Genomic DNA, 21691 nt, shown 5'->3' on the forward strand with positions numbered 1-21691 from the left:
CAACTCTAATCGAATAATTTTAAGATGCGCTCTAATCCTGTATTTTGTGCACACTCTCTTAAACAAAAAAAAAAACAACCCACACAAAGCACTTAATTAAACAAGGTGCACAATTGCACAACGTGGTCAGGATAAATGAGCATAAGTTTAAGCATTACTCGTATTACGATTGTGATTTGTATTCGAAATATTTCATGCGAAACTTTTTAAAAGCTCATATCTCAGCAGCTATTGGAGGAGGGAGAAGGATGGGGGGATACGGTGAAGCATAAAACAATTCACAACACACGTGAAAAATGTTGTTGCTACCCTCCCTCCTCATCCCCCCTCTCGTGTTGGGCCATTGGCCATTGCTCTTTTTCCAGTTGATAGGAAACAAATTGAAGGGAATGCTGCCATTTAATAAATCATGTTTTGTTTGGCTTGGCTTGACAATAATAACTTGTGTTCATGTGTGTGCCACGTGTATGTGTGTGTGTGTGTGGGACCACAACAACACAACACAATAGAAGGCAAGGTAGGCAGCTCTAGCTGACGGTGTTGGCAGTTGCGTGAAAGTGACCACAGAAGCATCCGCTCTCAGCCCGAAAAAACAGCCAAGAACTTTTTGTTGTCGCCTCCCCAAACCCAAAAAAAAAGCAGGAATAAGCGACAGCGCCTTGTTGAAGTGCAAGCGGAGGGTGGAGAGAGAGAGCAGAAGGGGGGAAGCGGGCAGCTCAGTCGCTGGCAACTCAGTTACATAAGTTGCGTTTATTATTTTTGTGTGTCTGTAAGTTTTATGCTTGTTTTCTGCCAACAAGCAGCACACCAACAACCAAAAAACGTAAACAACTTTATGGAAACTGATAGGCTAGAAGATACTTTTATATTTTCAGAAATACAAATGATCAAATTTCTCTTTGAGTTTCTGCTTATTGTAGCTCATTTAAAGTTGTATTAATTTCCTTTCATTTAACCATATTTAGTTTAATAAACTACGTTATATTGCTTCCTTATATTTATAAATAATATTTGTATAATTAAATCTTTAGGTTCGCAGGCAAACTTCATTTGGATTATTTGGACACAAACTGAGTAAGCTTTGTTTTAATAATATTTGCTAACATATTTACTCGTATTTTTATATTTTTTTGCATACCTATAATTCATGTATGTATATAAGTATGCAAATTATTTGGTAATTATTTCGTCGCCTACGCTCTGTTAAAAAATACAGCCTTCTAGCTCTTGTCGATTGGGGCAATCCATTTTTGCTTTATTTACAAAAAGTGTCTAGTATTTTTTCAGTATTTTTTCGGTATTTACTTCGTTGTCTGTGGTCTGCTTAACTGACAGCCTTCTATCCTAACCCAACGTTTTTGTCTTACTTACAAAAAGTGTGTACTATTTTTTTGGTATTTATTTGGTATTTATTTCGTTGCCTACGCTCTTTCTTCTTTCCGTTCAGCCTTCTATCTCTAACCCAGCGATTTTTGTTTTACCTACAAAAAGTGTGTACTATTTTTTTCGGTATTTATTTGGTATTTATTTCGTTTCCTATGGTATGTTAAAATGGCAGCCTTCTAGCTCTTACCGAAGCGTTGCTAGTTCAGTGAACTAGTCAGTCAAACAGCACGAACAACTTTACATATAGAAGATTTAAATTTTCATTGAATTTAATTTTCTTTATAGTTATTTTATTTATTTCTTAAAGTCCACACCAAAAAATATATTTCAGGGACTTGCATAAATCTATTCTTTAACTTCTAAATACTTAAAATGTGCTTTCATTTGTCTGCTTTATTCCCCTTAACCTTGCTGACCTCAGTTGCTTGTGCATACCCTATGGAAATACTTGGTTTATAGGATATCGTAATAGGAAGAGCTGCACAAAATAACGAGCTACAACTGAAGCTTTTGGCTGAGCACTTTGTGGATAACTTTCCATTTATGCTGGTGTCCCTGTTCGCTCCCCGCTCCCCTCTCTGCACCACTCTTTCCCTTCCCTTCCATCTCAGAGTACACAGCACTCTTCGCCAATATACACAGTACAATTGTTTGCTGGTTTTTGTAGTTGCGGCGTCACTTGGCGTCCAGAAGCGCAGCGGTTGACTTCGTCTATGGCCAAAGCAATGGTAATGGCCAAGGGGGACTAAGGTATGGTAAGAAGAGTAAGAGAGGGGGAAGCAGTTGTTGGATGGTTCCATGTCCGGCATAGTGCAGACTGTGGGGAACTGTGTGAAGCTTCCAAGTCCAAGTCGCAAGTGCTCGGGGGAAATTCCTGTCCATTGTACATGACTTTTGATATTTATGGGTAATTTCGTTTGCGTTTGCGTTTGCTTTTGCTTTTGAGAGAGGAGAGAAGCAAAACGAAGCGAAGCGAAGGTAGTAAAGCCTAAGAAGAACCAAGTTCCAACTTCCAGAGCAGCAATTTGAACAGTGGCTGCGAAACATAAATCAACATTTTGTTTTTAATTTGCTGTGCTCGCAGGCAACGTCTGATTTTGACAATAGACCAAAAGTACTAAATACATACTATATAGTACTATATATACATACAATACAATACAATACACAAGCGAGCGATAAGCTGTGACTCTGTCTGCGAAATTGGAGTTGGCAGTTCGTTGCCAGTTTTACAATTAGGCAAACTCGAAAATTTATTATAGTGATTTTAATCAAATGAATGACGCCACTTGGCGGCACAATTAATAATAAACTTTTGTGTCAAAGGCAAAAAGAAGAAAAACCGCCACAAAAAAAGCAGACGTGGACCCAAAGCTCGACCCTAGAGGCCAGGACAGGTGCGAGGCAAAGGGAGAGGGGGAGACCCATTTACCTTCGTCAACTTGCTGACATATGGAATTTTTAATTCGCTCAAATTTCCCTCACTCCCTCTTTTTAGTCTGTCTGTCTGTCTCACCTGTCATCGTAGACAAATCCAGCGTTTAATGTGTTTAAGTATAGAACAAAGGCGAGCGACGTGCAGCCGACGAGTCCTGCGTAGTCCTTGTCCTTCGTCCTGCGGCACCTGCAAAAGAGAAAGAGAGAGAGACGACATTGAGACAAATGTACACAAAAATGTCCACAAATATTAAAGTGGAGTGTCATAAAATATATGCTCAAATTAATTCTCGTAGGCTCCGCAACAAAGCGCCTAATCCTCCAGCCGTCTGCCCCGCCCCCGCCCCTCTTCTACCCGCAAGAAGATACAAGGCAAAGGCAAAGGCCAAGGCAAAATGCGAAGTTCTCTTCTGCCCATTTCCATTCACATTTTGACATTTACATTTTTTTCCACTTTTCTTTTTACCACAATGCTTAAAGGTAAAAGCGACTTCACTTTCGCTTTTACTTTAATGTTGCCCTCGAAACGACTTTTCATTTTCAAAAGGGATCAAATTTTCTAAAGATTTCATTTGTGTAAATAAATTAGAATTACTGTGCAAAACATTTTGGCAGCACAGAGAAAGAGAGTGCATTAATGAATATTAACACAAAGATTTGTTTATAACCATATTACAGTAGAAAAAACATGTCATTAATAATGTAATCAGTTTTATTATTTACTAGATTATATATTATATTTGTTAATATAACTTAAGAGTAGAAAGAAACTTCATATATAAAAACAAGTTAAACACATTTTCTATTATAATTTACTACATTATCTTACATTACCTTAAACCTAGTATAAAATAGGTAATTTATATAATACAAGTATTATTCATTTAAATTTTATACTATATTAAAGTATAAAGATAACGAATATATAACTTTATTTTAAACTATTTATTTTCTTCGTTATGCTAAGTTAGTATTCATTTTATTATTCTGCACTTCTATTTTTATAGAAAATGGAATCTAACTTTACATTCCAATATACCAAATCATACTAATATGCCATATTTGCCACCTTAAACTATCAGTATATTGTGCAGTATGCAGTATTATGTATATGTTTTATTTACCACATTGTCATAATGTGGATATGAAATATTTGTTTTAATTTTTATTTTGATTTGTTTACTATAGTAGTTTCATTCTTCTATCTAAATATAACACACCACTCAATAAGTTCCCGGCCTGAGAGGGAAAAACACATTTTTTTCTAAAAATTTACTTTTATTCATCAATTTATGTTATGTTATGTACATATGTATATTTATTTTTTTTTACCACATTTTCACAGTTTAATGTAAATGTTTAAGGATATAAAAAGTTGCATATTTGTATTTTCACTATTATCTACACTTTTTTTAATTATTTACTACTTTAAAATAAGTTGTATGTAAATTTATTTCAAATTTTTTGCTTTTCTTTCATTTTTGTTATACAAACTGAAATAATTTGTATTAAAAGTGTATTCATAGAAAAAGAAGCGCTATTTCATAGCATTTTTATTGAAATATATATTTATTTTTTTACCACATTTTCACAATTTAATGTAAATATTTAAGGATTTATAGTGTACGTAAAATATGTGTAGTTTGATTTATTTATCTTACTAGTTTTACTAGACTATATAAATCTTTATTATTATTTACTACATGAAGTTTAGTTTTTTCTAATTTTTTTTTTAAATACGTTTATTACTTTTCTTTCATATTTGTTATACCAACTGAAAACATTTGCATTAAAAGTGTCAGCATTTGGAAGTCATAGAAAAGAAGCGCTATTTCATAGCATTATTATCGAAATACATATATAATATATTTATTTTTTATCACGTTTTCATAATTTAATATAAATGCTTAAGAATATATAATGTATGTATAATATATCTATTTTGATTTATTAATTTTACTAATTTCATTATACTATCTAAACATACATTTATATCGAATATGTTTTTTGCTTTTCTTTCTTGACCTAATCATTTTGTTTTATACCAACGAAAGCATTTCTATTAAAAGTGTCAACATTTGGTATTCATAGAATACATTTCATGTGTAGAGTGTAGAGAAAACTCATTTCCGCGTAGCCGCTGAAATGTTTAATGAATTTTATGGCTGCATTTGCAGTGTCGATTTTTGCCTTACAAATTTGTGCATTATTTTCACCGATGTGTCGATCAACAACGAGTAGTCGCCAAATTATGCTGGCAAATCGTAGTTGCGGAGAGGGGGGGAAGAGAGTTTGCAATGGAATGAACATTTGTGGGCAATGCAAACAAACCGTAACGCCCACGTTCATTATGATTATGGCTCGAGTGTGTTATGGACCTGAAGCTGAAGCTCTGACTGTGGTTGCTTCGCACAATTCCGTTGTTTCGTTGTTGTTGTTGTTGTTGTTGCACATAATGCGACGATGCTCATCGTATTTCATGGCATTCTTCGTTTTATATTAGCCGCAGACATGTTGTGTGTAGTTGTTCTCTCTCTGTCCCTCTCTCTGTGTGTGTGTGTGTTGACGGAAATTAAACGTTACGAGCGCATTTTGAATGCGAATGTATGCGAGTATCTGTGTGTGTGTGTGTGGCACATGTAACATGCACATTCAACGACTCTGGGATGCTGTTGGACAACTGAATGCCTGAATCCCTGAAATGCCACTTGAAATGCAATCCGCTGTCCCAGTTCCGCTGTAGTCTCTCTTGTTTTCCATACAGTCCCCCCCTCCCTCGCTTGTTGTTGTTATTGTAGTTGTAGTTGTCATCATCACCATCAAGCGCCATTACAAGTAATGAGTGTGGCAGCAGGACACAGGGAAGGGAGGCAAGGGAGAGGGTTGGGGTTGGGGGTCGTCACGGTCATTGCATGAAAATTGTTATCTCGCACAATGCAGACGATTTCCGGCAGGCATTTTCCTCTCATGTTCGTCCTGTCCACACCTCTCTCTGTCCCTCTTTCTCTTCCTCCACAGACAACACAGAAATTAAGTCGCACCGTTTGCAAATGACAATGAGCCTCGTTTTTCGCCTCTCGCTTTTCACCTCTCACTTTTCCCCTGCTTTGTCCTGTCTTGTTTGTCTTTTTCCTTTTGCGGACTCTGCCAGGTGAAACTTTTGTGTTGTTTTATGATTTTACGCTAATTAAATGAATTTGCTTTGATCCAAAAAGACGTCGAGTATCGAGTACATCTCTGAGCAAACATCATAACATCATTTCACGCCTCGAGCATTCACTCAAATTAACTCCCACACACACACACACACACACACATATGAGTACTAGACTTTGTCCACATTGATTTCTGCTTCTCCCTTTCTCTTACTCTATTTCTCTTGCTATCTACGCCTCAAATGACGCTGCTAATGAGCTCTAATAACGATAATATTGCGCTACCATAACTATAAATATACAAAATGTGTGTGTGCTGGCTATATAAATAGCTGTCCGCTGGGATAGCTGAGCCTGATTTGCAATATTCCTTGATAGGTTTTGTGTCCTGCTGCCTTTGCCAGCCATCGAGGGCGGTTCCTAAATGTAGCTTATCGATGCCGAAAATGAGCCTCATTTATCATCCCTTCTTAATTGCACCAAAGCCTTTAACTATTGAGCACAATTTGTAGAGGCAAAGATTGTTTTTATAAACAATATTTATGCAATTTAATATTGCTTCAGAACTTTTGACTACTTGTTGAAGAAATAAGCAAAGTTCTAAGACTACATATTTGGTCATTCTAGCTCGCTACCCATTTTAATAAAAGCAAAACAGTGCGGTATTATTCGTAAATGATACCACATAATATACCGTAAAATACTAAAAATATACTGAAGACCATATTCAGTATATCAATCAAGTACTTCATTCGAAATAATCCGTAAAAGTCAAAATATAACATATTGTTTAGTATAATACATCAATGAACTACTGCATTCGAAATATACTATAGTAGTAAAAATATACCAGATTGATTGGTATATTGATAAAGTACTACATTCAAAATATGTCGAATTGATATGGTATATCAATGAAGCACTTCCATCGAAATATGCCAGAAAAGCCAAAACATTCCAGATTGTTTAGTATATCAATGCAATACTGCATTCAAAATATACCATAGAAATAAAAATTCACCAGATTGTTTGTTATATCGATGAAGTACTTCATTCGAAATATACCGAATGCAATATTTGGTATATCGATGAAGTACTTCTTTCGAAATATACCAGAAAAGTCAAAATATACCATATTGTTTAGTATATCAATGCACTACTGCATTCTAAATATACCATAAAGGTAAACATATTAGAGTGTTTGTTATATCGATGAAATATATTCAAAATATACCGAAGCCCATTTTTGGTATATCGATAAAGTATTTAATTCGAAATATACTATATATGTATATACATATATAGACCAGATTGTTAGCCTTTTTGTTGTGCAACCCTCGCTAAGCAGCAATTACTAATGCCGAATAATCTTTACAATTTAGTCTGCTATTGTGCCAAAGCGTTGGGAGTCAGCTCGAAACTCAGCAGCCATTAGATTTGAAATATTTCAATTTGCGCTCAAAAGATAGATAGATAGATATTTTTGATCATATTTTGCGACTAAATTGGGAATAATATTCATTGAAATTAAGTCTATAAATAATCGAATTTTAGTTGCTTTATGCAAATCCCATAAATTTAAAGTATTTTCTCGAAACATTCAACATTAAAGTCTTACACTCTCGGGGGTACAATTTGAAGTCGAATCCTTTTTTAGGCAGACGATTTTAAGCCACACTTTGAGAACGTAAAAATTGTTGTTTGTGCTTTCGGAGAGAAAAAGGCAAAACGAGCAAGTGCAGATGAAATTAGCAGGTGTTTGTTGCGAAAGTTTGGCACCTTTTTGGCCTTGAGCCGGGCAATTAATTCCATTGTCGAAAATAGACCGAGACTGAGACCGAGACCGAGACTGAGAGCAAATATATAAAAAGCGTATAAAAAGCGTCGTGCGTTGGGTATTAATCAAATGGCGCCAAAGGACTTAATTTGAGGCGTCTGAAGAGGTTGCTCTCAGCTGGCGCCTTGAATTACTTTGCTAATTTTGTGACTCAGACTGAGACGGGATGAGAACTGACAGACAGATGGACAGACAGACAGACAGACTTGGCATATGTGTCCTTGGGAGCGGGTTTTCTCGTTCACTACGGTTCAAAAGTCAAAGTGCAATTAGCGCAACACTCTTCCCCTCTCTCTGTGTTGTGCCTCTCAAATTTTTGCCTTGTATCAGTGCAAATATTTGCTTTCAATTTCGTATGCAAATGTCGCCAGGGCGCTGTGCCCATTAATCACAGTCTCCTCCCACGGGACGCGCAGCTTTATCTTATCTAAAGAACATCCCTCAGCAGCAGCAGCAGCAGCAAACGGATGACAGAAAAAATAATTACGTTGTCATGTTTACGGCGGCACTGAAATTAGCTGAAAGTATCTGAACGTAAGCATCTTTTGATGTTGATAGGGAGTGCAGCCTGTACAGTGCGACCTGCTATTAATATACATACTATACATCAAGGGGCAAACTTTTTGACTTTTTTTTGTTTTATGAAATCAGCTAAAGAGCGTTGAGCGTTGAGTTGACCTTATTCGTAGCACACACACACAGAAAAGCGGAAATTGTCGCATACAGTATACAGTATAGAGAGTGCGCTAGCACACCTTAAACCGGAAACCGGAAACATTATTCCCAAAATGTCAAGTAAAAAGCAAAGCAGCAACAACAACACCGCGCACATAACAAAAACCCATTAGACACAATTTTGTTTTCTGGGTCAGGCGTCAGCACAAAAAGCTGGGCACAGTCATCGCCATCACCATCACCATCTCTAGTTCCCAAAAGTGAAAACACACAAAAAACAGAGAAGGATGGAAGGGAAGGAAAGGAATCTAAAACAAAAACCTAGTGGGTGGCCCCTCAATGGTGACACAAAACAGCGAATGGACTCGACTCGACTCGAGTTGAGTCGAGTCGAGTCAACTGAACTGAACTCAACTGGAGAAGCTTCTCTCCCCTTGCTTCGTAGACTGCAACTCAACTGACCAGTCACGGTTGCTAAAATGCTGCAAATGGAGAAAGGAAGGGAAAAAAGAGAAAGGGGAATGGGAGCAACGTCGGCAACGATTGCGGAAATCAAGTTGTGTCAACAGCTTAAAAGCCAAAATGTAATAAGCCAGGGAAATGTAATGTAATAAAATATCAAATATAAAATGGAGCTGGCGGGAGAGCATTTGTTGCCATTAAAGTTTGCTGCTTTGAAATTGGAAACAGAGGGAAAAACAGAGGCCAGCAATAGCGATAGCAAGGCAAAGTGAAAGTTCCAATACCCTAGAAATAGAAACCACAAATTAATAAAATTATTTAAAGCGCTCTTGTCATGTTTGTGATGTATTAGAAAGAGGAATTTGAAAGGTAGATTTGTGGTATATTAGAAAGAAAGAACTTCAAATTATATAGGAATGGATAAAATTTGTAAACAATTTTAAAACTCTGTAACATTTGTGGTTCAATAGCGAAAAGAAATTGAAATGTAGATTTGATAAGATTTATTATTCATTCAACTTTCTATTTATATTTCATTTTACTTATCTGAGTAGACAAACAACTTAAAATACTTAGAAATGAAATACAAATTTAGCTAGCTGAACTTCTTAGCTATTTTTATTTTTAGCAACTTGAAATTCTCATGAATATTTTGAAATGTGGCCGAAATTAACATAAAGCCCAATTTTGTAATTTCAAAGAAATTAATTTACTGCAAATTCAAAAAAGTTTTCAGCACAAATTTCATGCTCAGTTATCTCAATATTGCAACATTTCTGCAGGATTATATTGCAGGATTAGCTGCACATGCAGATACTGCAAATCCGAGTAGAGAAGCTGCAGAAGGACTTTAAAAAGTCGAGGGAGAGAGTGAGAAAGTTAAGCCAGCGAGAGCCTCGAGAGAGGTCATAAAAAGGAAGAAGTGTTCGCTGCGAAATTTTTGTGTTAGCCGCAAAATATGCAATATTTTATTATTGTTGCGCCAAACAGTATGCAACACTTTATTTCAGCGCTATGTGCTTCCGCCATTTCCTGTGCCCAAAAAAGTATGCTACGTTTTATATTGCCGCTTGCCATTTGCCATTGTTGTTGCTGTCGCTGTTACTGCTGCTGTTGTTATTGTTGTTGTTGCTGCTGCTGCTGCTTCTGGAACAGGTCCAAGTGCCTAGCGAGTCCTTTTGGCTGTAGCTGTGGCTGTGCCAGCAAAGTATGCTACATAGTTTTTACATGCGATTTGAATGAGCACAAACGGATATCATGTCGCTTCGCCTCTTCTCTTCGCTCTTCTCTTTGCATTTCGCTTTTGTCTGTAGTATATTGTTGCCTAAAGTAGCATATAAGTGCAATAGAAATCATTTTAAAACACTCCAAGGCAATTCAGCTTGCTTTTTATAAAGATTATTAGAACAGACGTTTTTCTTGGCGCCACAGTCTGGCATTTTGTCAGCGCTCAAACGAGCCGGAGAATACTTTATATTATGAACTATCTAATTGGACAGACTATGTTGAGTCACTCATTTCATTAGGACTGCCTTTGTTTGTATCACATTTCCGCAACATAAATATAATTAAGTGATTAATTCAACTTTATGTGCACTGAAATTATAACTAAAAACTCAATTACAAACAACTTATAGAAGCACTAACAAATACCCTGTAAACTAAATAATGAAATTCAATTTATGCAAATGCATTATCGTAAATTTCCGCATAAATCTCTGCAATTTTTTAATATATATTAATAATTGCAAAACGCCGAGCAAAAAACAAAGCAAATGAATTGCAAAATTTTTAATAGAAATTATGCAAATTTCAATCAACTTGAGCTTTCAGCATTTGAATTTGCTAATTGAATCACAAAATCTCTATTATGACGGCACAGTGCATGGCAACTTTTAATAAACCATCGTTGGGACATTGAACCATCGCAACAAACAAACAAACAAACAAACAAATAGCGAAATAAACAAAATGGAAATGAAATGAAATTTGTTAACTTTTCGCACCAGACTTTTGTTGTGCGCTGTCAAAACGGAGTTCAACCCTTTCAAAGTTCAATAATAACAAACGTGGGGGCGCAAAAAAAGTTGCAGGTGAAGCGAGGGGAAAGGGGAAGGGGAGTGTAAGAGAGCTGCAGACGAGACTTTTTAATGGGCAGCACTTCAGACTTTTGCCCCATTGTTGTTCGAGGTTTTTGACCGATGTTTTCATGGATTTTTAGCCATGACGATTGCCGATTGCCGGCCCTCAATTTCGCCTTTTTATACCCGCTACCCATTGGGGTGGACGGGTATTATTACTCTGTGCCTCCAGTCTCACATTTTCGTAAATACAATAATAACTGTAATATGATTCATGAAAATGTGCTTGCAATCACGATACAAATAAAGTTGAAGTTATTTAAAAAATACTTTTGTAAGAGGAAAACGCATGACAATCTGGTATATTTTTCACTGTTTGGTATATTTTCAATATGAATATATCGAATATAGCTTTTGGTATATTTGTAGTATTTTTGAGGTATATTAATTTGGTGTATTTTTCACTCTATGCTATATTTTTAATGTTGTACTATATCAATATACATACCAAAAATAGTCGTTGGTATAATTTTAGTGTTTTGTAGTATGTTAATTTGGTATAATTTAAACATATTACTATATCAACATACCATATATAGCCTGTGGTATATTTTTAGTATGTTTGTAGTGTATTATTTTGGCATATTTTTAAACACTATTGTATATTTTTGCGGTATAATTTTTTATTATATTTTAAAATGAATACTGCACTATTTAGTTTTCATTTAAAATGGATATCGAGTATCTCGGCGCCGAGCTTTTTACTTGCTTTTTTTGGGTAAGGAGAAGGTTAAGAGAAGGGGTTAAGGGGTCACATTCGTGTCGGCGTTAATTTTATGTCTTGCAGTGTGTTGCACGCAATGTGTAAATGCTAATTAAGAGCCTCCACATGCCACTAGCTGGGCGTGGCATGACTTGGCGTTCTCAGTCTCCTCTCAGTCCTCCCTCTCTATTTCTCTCTATGTGTGTGTGTGTTTGCTTCTTAATTGCGTAAACCAAGCATTTGATTAGTATTTGCACAGCAATTGACATTAAACAGTTCCAATCAATAAAAAATTCAAACGGAAGCCAAACGTGCCACATTCTGTGTGGCAAGTGTGAGTTTCGGCAAATATTTAATGTGTTAAAGGGGGTGTCTGTGTAGGTGGGTGTTTGTGTTTGTGTGTGTTGTTCCATTATTACAATATTATTATTAGCACAATCACAATCACAAACACAACACAACATGAATGAAGTCTGTGTCTTCGTCTCCATCCACAGCAAAACGTTGGTCGTTGGCCTCTTGGCAACTTAAAGAAGTCAGAAACCTCAATTAGGCTGTCAATCAACGCGTCGCCGCGCTGCCTACCATAATAATAGAGCTATTGATTTTCACAATCACAAAACCCAATTCCCTCCCTTTCTATCTCCCCCTCCTCCCTCAAAATGCCATGCTCTTGGCTCCCTAATGAGTTTCGGGGGCGTACATTGACATAGGCACGACCCTTGATCGTCTAATTAGCCGTCTCTTTGCCCATTGCCTGCGATTTGATTGCCCCGCTCCCTTTTGCCTTGCCTTGCCTTCCTCAAGAAGAAAGCAATCTAATGCGTTGGCACAAATGAATCTCAGAGAATCAAATAAACAAACGTTGCTTGAACATGATTCACATAAGAGAAAGAGTTGAAATACCTTGGTTAACCGCAAGCTAATTATATTTTTTTAATTACCGCAAAAATTAATTTTAAAATATGCTTAACTTCATTTGTTTGACTTAAATAATAAACAAGTAAGAAAACTACTCATTTTCAATTTTCATTTTCAAAACCATATTCTACAAATATACCAAAAATACACTTCAAATACTAAAAATATACTATATACTGTATTTGGTATATTGATATAGACCACATTAAAAATATACCATAAAGTGCAGTTTTCAATAGCTAAGATACTGAATGATAGATTCTACAAATATACTATATTTAGTATATTAATAAGGTATTACATTAAAAATATACCAAAAAGTGCAGTTTTAAATAGCTAAGATACTGAGTGTTAGATTCTACAAATATACCAAAAATATACTTAAAATACTAAAAATATACTGTATTCTATATTTAGTATATTGATAAAGAACTACATTCAAAATATACCATAAAGTGCAGTTTTCAATAGCTAAGATACTGAATAATAGATTATTTAGTACTAAAACATAAGTGGAAAATTAAAAATAAATCAATCTGCATTTAGCAATTAAATTGTAGTGAATAAGTTATTCGGTGTTAATTGAAAAGGGCAGAGAGTGTAGTACATAACAATTGGAGCAGCATTTGGGATTTCGAATTCATTTGGAGATCAGCTTAGCTTCAACTCAAACGATGCCTTTGCTTTGCACTAACAAAAAACAAAACAAAACACGTTGGCAATATTTCGTAAATAAGTAAATAAATAAATAAATAGAACAATAAATTGTTTATGTGAGAGTTGCATAAAAAATAAACCGAGTCACAAGCTGTGTGTGTTTTCAAATGAATGAATGAATTCTCTGTGAGTACAAATACAACTCAAACGTAGTCAAATACCCTACAAAAAATGCGTGGGAGATTCAGTTTTTTTTTATCTAATCAAAACATTTACACAGTAGAAGCTTGCAAATTTAAAGCAAATAACGAGAAATTAAAAAAGTTGACGTTATTACACTGACAATCTGGTATTTTTCCACTCGATGGTATATTTTGAATGGTACTATATAAATATACCAAATATAGCGGTTGGTATATTTTAAGTAAGGTATATTTTCAAATGCATATCGCACTTTTTCGCTTTTGTTATTCTTACTATACCAAAATTTTAAATATAGCCGTTGGCATCTTTTTAGTATTTAATTATTTTAAAATTAATACCGCTCTTTTCTGCTTTTATTATTCATACTATACCTAAATTTCAAATATATCCGTTGGTATATTTATAGTATTTAATTTAGTACTAATTTCTTTTCATTTCTTACTTACTTTCTTGAGAAATTATTTACATTGATTTAATATTTATAATATTCGATTTCCAGGGTATTTATTTGTCTACCTCACAAAGTATTTTTTTGGATTGTGCCGCTCTCGAAATAAAAGAGAGGATTAAAATTATAAGCACAAAATTCCATTTTAATGAAAGATGCTTCTTCTTCTATTTTGTGCCTCATCCAAATGTAACTTTATACCAGAATTTATTTTTAGGGTTCGACGCAAGTTCAGACGGGGAATTTTGATGGAGGTGAAGTAGCTAAGAAGAGAGGGGAAGGGAAGAAGGAGGGGAGGAGGAGGGTTAAGAAAACTGAAACTGACAGCAGCCGAAATGTAGGACTTTCAATGCATATCAGACTCTCGACTCGAGAACACTCTCTGCACATTCATGTTCCTTTAATTGTCACTCTTACAAGCTCATCCACACACACACAGACGGAGGGGGAAAGGGGGGTAGACATTGTGCTGGTGGCAGCAACGTGGTTGTGGCAAGTTGCTAACTTGCTATGCCAGTTGTAACAAAAAACCAATAATGGCAACTGGAGTTGTACTTGTTGTAGCCACATGCAGCATCCTTGGGAGGGAGAGAGAGAGTGATAGAGGGGGGGTGTGGCAAGTACGCCCCTTTTATCGATTAGCGCATGTAACTGTAACTACCTAGAGATGCGTACGTGTGTGTGTGTGTGTGAGTTTACAAACATACTATAAGCCAATCAACCAAAGGCAGGGCGAAGGGGGGAGGCAGCAAATGACGCTGCAAATGAAAGCAGGAAACGTGGCCGCCGCCGCATTCGCATTCATTCATTTTACACACAAAAGCCATTAAAACGCTTTGATTCTATTGTTTTGTTTGTCATCAGCAACAACAACAACTAAGGAGAAAAGCCAACAGGGCAATGATCATCATTATCGTCATCATCATCATTATTCGGCTTTAAAGTCAAGGCTGTGCATCAAAACTTAAAACACTTGCCACATTGATCTAACCTCACTTTTTATAAGCTTCACTTTCGCTTTGTTGCTGCTGGCTCAATATTTTTTTTATTATTGAAAGAATTTTTGCCTGAGCTGCGGCTTTTTCATAAAGTGCTTGCGGCACAGCTGCTGCTCCATCCAATTCATCTCACTCACTCTTTTCACCACCCACTCATCTCACCTCACCTCACTTCACTTACTCTCTGTTGCTTCCCACAGCTCGCAGCAGCAGCGTCTCGACGTCCAGCGATGCTCTGGCTAAAAAACCGAGTCTTGCGGAAAAATCAACATTGCACAAAACTTTTCAGCGCCTCTGCCCCGCCTAGCCGCCTACCCACGGCGTACCGCCCACCGCTTCCCTTTGCACAGCAAAGCTCTTCTTTTTTTTGTTTTGGCTTAGCGTTGATGATGTATGCACTTTGAAAAGAGTTGAGCAAAGTGGTTTTTCGGGTTTGATGAGCTAACGTCAGTCAGAGTTCAGCCCAGCCTCCAGCTTCCAACTTCACAGGCTGCTGCTTCTTCTATTTCACCTCCACCACGACCCTGGCAATATGAGTGAGTTTACATTGCGCCATCTCGCTCGCACTCGTTGTCGCCCGCTCTCTTTGTTTACATTTCGCTGGCTGCATAATAAAGTTATTAATGGACTTCAATGGGGTTTCAATTATGCAATTTCTGCGATTTGAAATTGAATGATATTTTGATTGTTTGCTTTGGCGGCAGCCAGCCGTGTTGCCTCGGCTGCGGTTTTTAGCTTTTAGCCAACTTTTTGCTGAGTGGACGATTAGTTTGCCCAATGCGCAATGAAATACTTTAAATTGTGCATAACACAAACAAAAGTGAGTGCTGAAATACATATACATATGCATTTGATTTTTAAGCGCCCTTGCTATTGCTAATCTCCTTATTGCTACGCAACGATATATTTATCGATTGCGCAATGATAACAAAATACTGAATTACAGGACTGCAATTTGATATTCTGGGCTCTTCCTTATGCTCGATAACTTATCGATAAATAAAATACTAATTAACAGGCTTCATCACGACCAGATCAAGAGCAGTGAAATATGTTGGTATACGTTTATATTTCTTGATTGACTAATTTCTAATTAACTATTCAATATCTCAACAGGGTGGAAGTTAAAAAGCGTCCTGCAAAAAAGAGGAAAAATAAAGAACAGTCTGCATCTGCAAAGACAACAACTGCGCCTTGTTATAGAGTGGAAGATGTCACGATTTGCGATGTGTTGACAATTTACAGTCACGTTCCAAAGCTTCAGGCAGTGGAGCGCTACTTGAATCTTCTCTATCGGTAAGTAATACGATTATTTTTGTATGTTTCTTTATGAATTGTATTCATTTTGGTCTTGCAGCCCATTCACCTGTCAGGTGAATACGAAATGCCGTTACAAACTCAGCGAAATGGCGTCTTTTCTATCAATGACATGCTACGAGCCGAACAAACATTCGGCTCTCTTAGTGCGCATCCCGCGACCCGCGTGCAACCTAAAGGTCTACGCTAATGGGATGATAATTAGCCAAGGCTACAGCTACGAAGGCGCTGCATTAGGCATACACCGCATGGTGGATTACGTCGAAGAATTTGGCTACCGTCCTGTGATAAGCAAGATAACATTCAACGTGGTTAATGCAACGTTCTCAATGCCATTTGCGATTGATCTAAAGGGTTTCTATGAGGAGAATTTGAAGCTTTGCAGCTACGATCCACAAACAAATCCATATCTTATGTATGAAATGCCAGATTCGATAGTCAAATTGTCCATATTTCCCCAAGGATTCGTGTATGTGCTATTGGCATGCTCGCCACGTCTCACTCAAGATGCCATAAGTCAAATTCTGCCGCTTCTCTATCGCCATCGTGTCGAGGAATTGGTCAAGGACGATAAAAGGGAGTTGCTGCTCAGTTTTGGCGACATTAATTTCACATTGCTCTGGGAGAAGGAATTTCAAAACGCATTCCAGCATATTCCCGGCCAGCAACGAGTCCAACAACAAGTGAAACTTTAAATTTTTGTGTTGTCGGTAGAGAACACATGCAACTTTTGCTCTCTATGCTCATAAATGTCGAAATGCAACGCCCCAAGTGCAGCAAACTTTTGTCGGTTATTTAAATGACAAGAGCCGTTATAAATACACACACATACACACGTGGCTAATGCCAAGCGAAAACAATGTGAAAAATGCCGTTGGCTAATAAGTATTATTCAACTAAATATCACAATTTATATGCAAACAAAGTTTTAGCAATTTTTCGTTTATACATTTTAATTTTTTATCAACTTTGTCAGACCATTGAAAATTAGTAAGGCCACACTGCATACTCTGCAATATCAGTTAGTATATATGTACATAAATTTACTAATATTTTACTTTCGCTAAAAATACCGAGAATTCTAGAGTCAGCAGCTACGGCCACACTGTGTCAGCAATATCAGTTAGTATTTATGTACTACACATCATTTGTATGCCATTATCATTATCACGTATTTTGCAGTCGAGCATTGCTGGCCATAGCTTTTGTACTTGTTCATCTTTTATGTCAATTTTTTTGCACAAGTCATTAGCTGCATTTGCATGCTCACACACAGACACACAAAAATGTCAAGCAATTTAAGAGGTCACAGCGCAAAAACACTAAAAATCACTCACAAATTTACAATGTAAATTCAAACTGCAGCTCATCGAATTGCATGTTTGCTTTCCCTCCCACTCCGTCTCGCTCTTTCAGCAGTCAAACTCACTACGCTCTATGTGTGTGTCTGTGTGTGTGTGAGTGGTATGGGGGGAGAATGACAAACCGCCGTATCGTATCGAAAATGTGTGAAATGAAATTTGAAACTGTCTGCTGACGCTATATTTTTGTCCCTCTTGCACTCAGCTGTCGCTGTCCACTTCAAAGCTATTGCATTTGAATTGTTTTTGTGCCGCCGTGGAAAACAATTCAGTGTCATATTTGTGTGCTTGTCGCATTTGTGTTTGTTTTGCAAAAGCGCACACACACCCACACACATTCCCACAGCGAATTGGCTGCTGTGTTGTGGCCTCGACTCGACTGGCCGAGTGCAGCGGTTACGATATGTGCGGATAATTTTCAACATTTTTGTTTGCAATTGTTTCGTTTGCTGCTTTTATTGTCTCTGTTGTTGTTAAACATTTTTGGGGCCATTGACGGCTTTTCACGTGTTTTCGCTTTGTTTGAGTAGCTTGTGGGCTATTGGGATTACTCATTAGGGTATTTTGCATATCTTATTGGTACTTTTTGTATTAAAAAAATCCTTTTAAAATTCCCAGGCCATATCGATATCCCTCTGTCGTGCACGCTCTCGATAACAGCATTTACGAAAATGGTCAGACCCAAAGGATTCGGGCAGTATCGATATCGTCGTGTCGTGCTAAATGCTCTCGATAACTCATCACGACCTTCGATATTTCCTATTCTTATTAGTTTAGTGAAAGTGAAAAGAGTGGAGTGCTCGAGTGTGTTTTTTTTTCTTAATTTTATTTATGCAAAGTGCAGTGAAAAGTGCAGTGCTTTTTTGTTTTTTTTTTTCTTGTGTTTAGTGTGTGAGTGTTTTTTTAATAATATATATTGCCTATTCTTATTAGTTCAGGTAAAGTGTGCGCTTGTGTTTTTTTTATGTGAAGTGCAGTGAAAAGTGCAGTGCTTTTTTTTGCTTTTTTTTTGTGTTTAGTGAGTGAGTGTTTATTTAATAAGTGCCAAAAGTTAATAAGCCAGTGCGCGTATTCGGTAAGTGCACTCATTTTGATTTATGTAGATATTAAATTATTCTTATTGGACATGCACATTTTTTCAAGAAACTGCGCAGTTTTTTTTGCTGGTGTCCTTTTGTGGCGGGAGCGCCATTTTTTTTTCTTTCACATGCCCACGCACATGAATATTAGGGTTTTAGGCGCTTATATTGCAAAATATTTGCAGGGAAAACAAATTAACTAAAATCTGCTCATTTAAATTCCACGCGCAAAGCTGAAAAATGCAGCAAGTAATTAATTTCAGTTTGGTTGCGTGTGCGTTTGTGTAGACCATATGTGGGGGTGCTCCCCTGACCTAGAGTGGCCATACTGCATTGTGTTGAGTGGGACCGTGTGGTCGGGCAATGCTGATTATTGTTATTGGGCAAGGGCGAAGTGAGGTTATGTGTGCATTTTCATTTTCATAATTTGCACACAACAAAAAAGCAAAGAGGACGACGACAAAAGCGCAAAAGGAACTAACGAAACGCAGGGCAGCAAATTCCAAAGCACTGGAATTTATGCAGCAAATATTAACTTACCACACACACATATACATATATACACAAACTCGTGCAGATGCAGATGAATTGTGAGTAAAATTTCTCAGACCATGAGCGAGATAGCAAGTGAGAAAGGTCAGAGCAGTAGCAGCAGCAGCAGCAGCCGCTGACCAATTTGTGCATTGGCCAGCAAAGAGAACTCTGGACAACAAAACTCATTAGCAGATGCGGCGACCGTGACCGAGACGTCGGCAGCGCTGCTAGAATTGTGGGCGGTTGTTCGCCGCCAGAGGGCGCTGCTGGTTAACCGAAGCCAAAAACGCAGCGTGCACTTCCCGTTTTCTCGAAAGTTTTGCGCTATTTTATTCATATTTTTGCCGGCCGCTGCTGCTGCACTTTATCTCTCTGCGGCGGTCTTAGTTGGCGAAATTGTGTGCAACCACGAAAATCTAATAAGCGCGCAAATTTGTTGACATTGCGCAAATGTTTTTTACGAGCGTCACCATTACGTCCCTTGCTCCTTCCCTTCCCTTTAGTTTTTTTGCGGTGCACAGTTGTGCATTAAAGAAGGCCAAAGTCACACTTTAAGTGGTGACAAAGACAGCGGGTGAGTGAGCGAGATAGAGCGAGCGAGTTGATAAAGGAACTTGACGCTTTTGGCTTTGCTTAGTCGCGTGCAATGTTGCGTAAACTTTTTGGCTTTTGAGCTTTGCACACAGCACAAAACGGGACATGACACAGCGAAAGCTTTAGAGCAAGGTAGCTGCAGACGAGGCGCAGAACAGTGCAAAAAAGAAATGAAGAATAACAACGGGGCAACAACAAAGACGGCGGCGATGTCAGTGCAGTTTGCATTTGATGCCATAAAGTCGCTTAATCAACTGATACGTCAGTGGGCAACCGCAGTTGTGATGAAGAAGAGAGTGTGAGAGAGGAAAGGGAGTGGGATACGAGACAATTTCATTAACCGTTACGGCGTTTAACGGCAGTGCGGATAGAGCTTAAAAGAGAAAGAGAGAGAGAGCGAGATGCCACGATAAGTTCATCAGCGCAGTCTTTGATTTTATCGCCTACTGGAAGCTGCGTATGTGTGTGTGTTTTTCCGTGTGTGTGTGTGTGTGTGTGTGTGTATAATGTGCAGCTCTGGGCAACGCATAAAGTTTTTTAATTATTTTTGTGGTTTTAAATTGCATTTCTTGTGATTCAGGACGAACGCGATGTCCGCGTGAGAAAGGCGACCACAAAATGCGTCGACTTTATCAGCGCCTGGCAATTGTCATCTTTCTCTCTCTCTCAGTCTCTCTGTGTGCAGCGGAATGAGGGAGACGGAACATTGCATTCATTTAAGGCAAAGTGCAATAACATGTTATTTCATTTCATGTTTTATCAACGTGCACATTTCGCCTCGTCTCGTTTCCTTTTCATTTCTTCATCTCCTTGTTGTTGTCCCATGTCTCTCACTCAAATCTCTCTCTCGCTCACACGCTGTGCTCTGTTAACGGGAAGCGGCTTTAAAGCATTCCAGCCTTATTACGCAATTACAAGTGGAATGACACAGACCGCGTTCTCAGTTGCATTTACTTTTCATTATATTATTGAGGCAAATATACGAATAATTGGAATCACACACACTGCCGTCTTCCGCTGTCCAAACAATATGAAATTCATGGCAAACAAAAGAAAATATTCATGAGCATCCAAACAATATACTATAAATGCATTTCGAGAGACCAATGAAGTTTTCTTTTATAAGAGATCCTAGAATTCCATAAGTACCTGGCGGTATTTTTATTAAATAAGTGCATATATTTCAATTTTGTTGCAAAATGAATTCGATCAAAGATAAATGTTTTTACATTTCATATAAATAAGATACTTCAACTGCAGTTCTGTGCATTCTAATCTTAACTTTAGAAGAAATAAAAGTCAATTTGAAAGTTTTATAATTAAACAATTTATTAACTAATTAGCATCGCAAGTGTCTGCTATTGAGGAATTTAGTTTTGTTTTTAAATACAAATTCTTGAAAAGTTGCAAAAGAAGTACCGAAAAGTTGCCGTTCCACTTGCAAATCAATTAGTTGATATGCCAAATTAAAATGGGGGAAAAGCGAAGAAGAAGGAGCACAAAAAGTTAGCTGACTGTCAGAAATTCGCCGCTGGCTGCTAACTAACACAAAACTTTCTTCAAGCAATTCTATGCATTTTATTTAACACGGGAGCTCACAGGCGAAACAGGCACGCCCCCTAAAAACATTTCGAGTAAAGTTGTTCGAGTGCTCACATCAATTTGAACAAAAACTGGGTTAGGGATGCCACACTCACACACACACACACATGTGTGTGTAGTAGAAACAACACGATTTCAATTTGCCTAGTTGATAAACGCCAAAAAATTAATTCAACCAGC

At 37.3% G+C, this 21691-nt stretch overlaps 2 protein-coding genes across 6 annotated transcripts in view; one reads left to right on the plus strand and one right to left on the minus strand.

Moving 5' to 3' along the window:
* The window catches only part of LOC133844761 (protein O-mannosyl-transferase TMTC1), a 59206-nt gene that overhangs the window by 18932 nt on the left and 18583 nt on the right, over positions 1–21691 (minus strand). For all 4 annotated transcript variants that reach the window (XM_062278978.1, XM_062279000.1, XM_062278967.1 and 1 more), the window contains one exon: positions 2903–3010. In XM_062278978.1, coding sequence (XP_062134962.1) covers positions 2903–3010 — 108 coding nt within the window. The remainder of the gene's footprint in view (positions 1–2902; positions 3011–21691) is intronic.
* On the plus strand, positions 997–17328 carry LOC133844766 (TATA box-binding protein-like 1). 2 transcript variants are annotated; one of them, XM_062279023.1, is made up of 4 exons: positions 997–1074; positions 15971–16077; positions 16141–16320; positions 16382–17328. In XM_062279023.1, coding segments are annotated over exons 2-4 (837 nt in total). In that variant the 5' UTR covers positions 997–1074; positions 15971–16075; the 3' UTR covers positions 17037–17328. The 2 variants fall into 2 exon arrangements, with proteins under 2 accessions (XP_062135007.1, XP_062135000.1); XM_062279016.1 differs by lacking the exon at positions 997–1074 and adding an exon at positions 13434–13560.

This window comes from Drosophila sulfurigaster, chromosome 2L (assembly GCF_023558435.1).
Source record: "Drosophila sulfurigaster albostrigata strain 15112-1811.04 chromosome 2L, ASM2355843v2, whole genome shotgun sequence".
Taxonomy (NCBI): Eukaryota; Metazoa; Arthropoda; class Insecta; order Diptera; family Drosophilidae; genus Drosophila; species Drosophila sulfurigaster.

What these genes read in the sequence shown, in the direction of transcription:
- LOC133844766 (XM_062279023.1), top strand. An exon ending in TACTTGAATCTTCTCTATCG is followed by an intron (nt 16,321 to 16,381) that starts GTAAGTAATACG and finishes TTGGTCTTGCAG; the next exon opens with CCCATTCACCTGTCAGGTGA.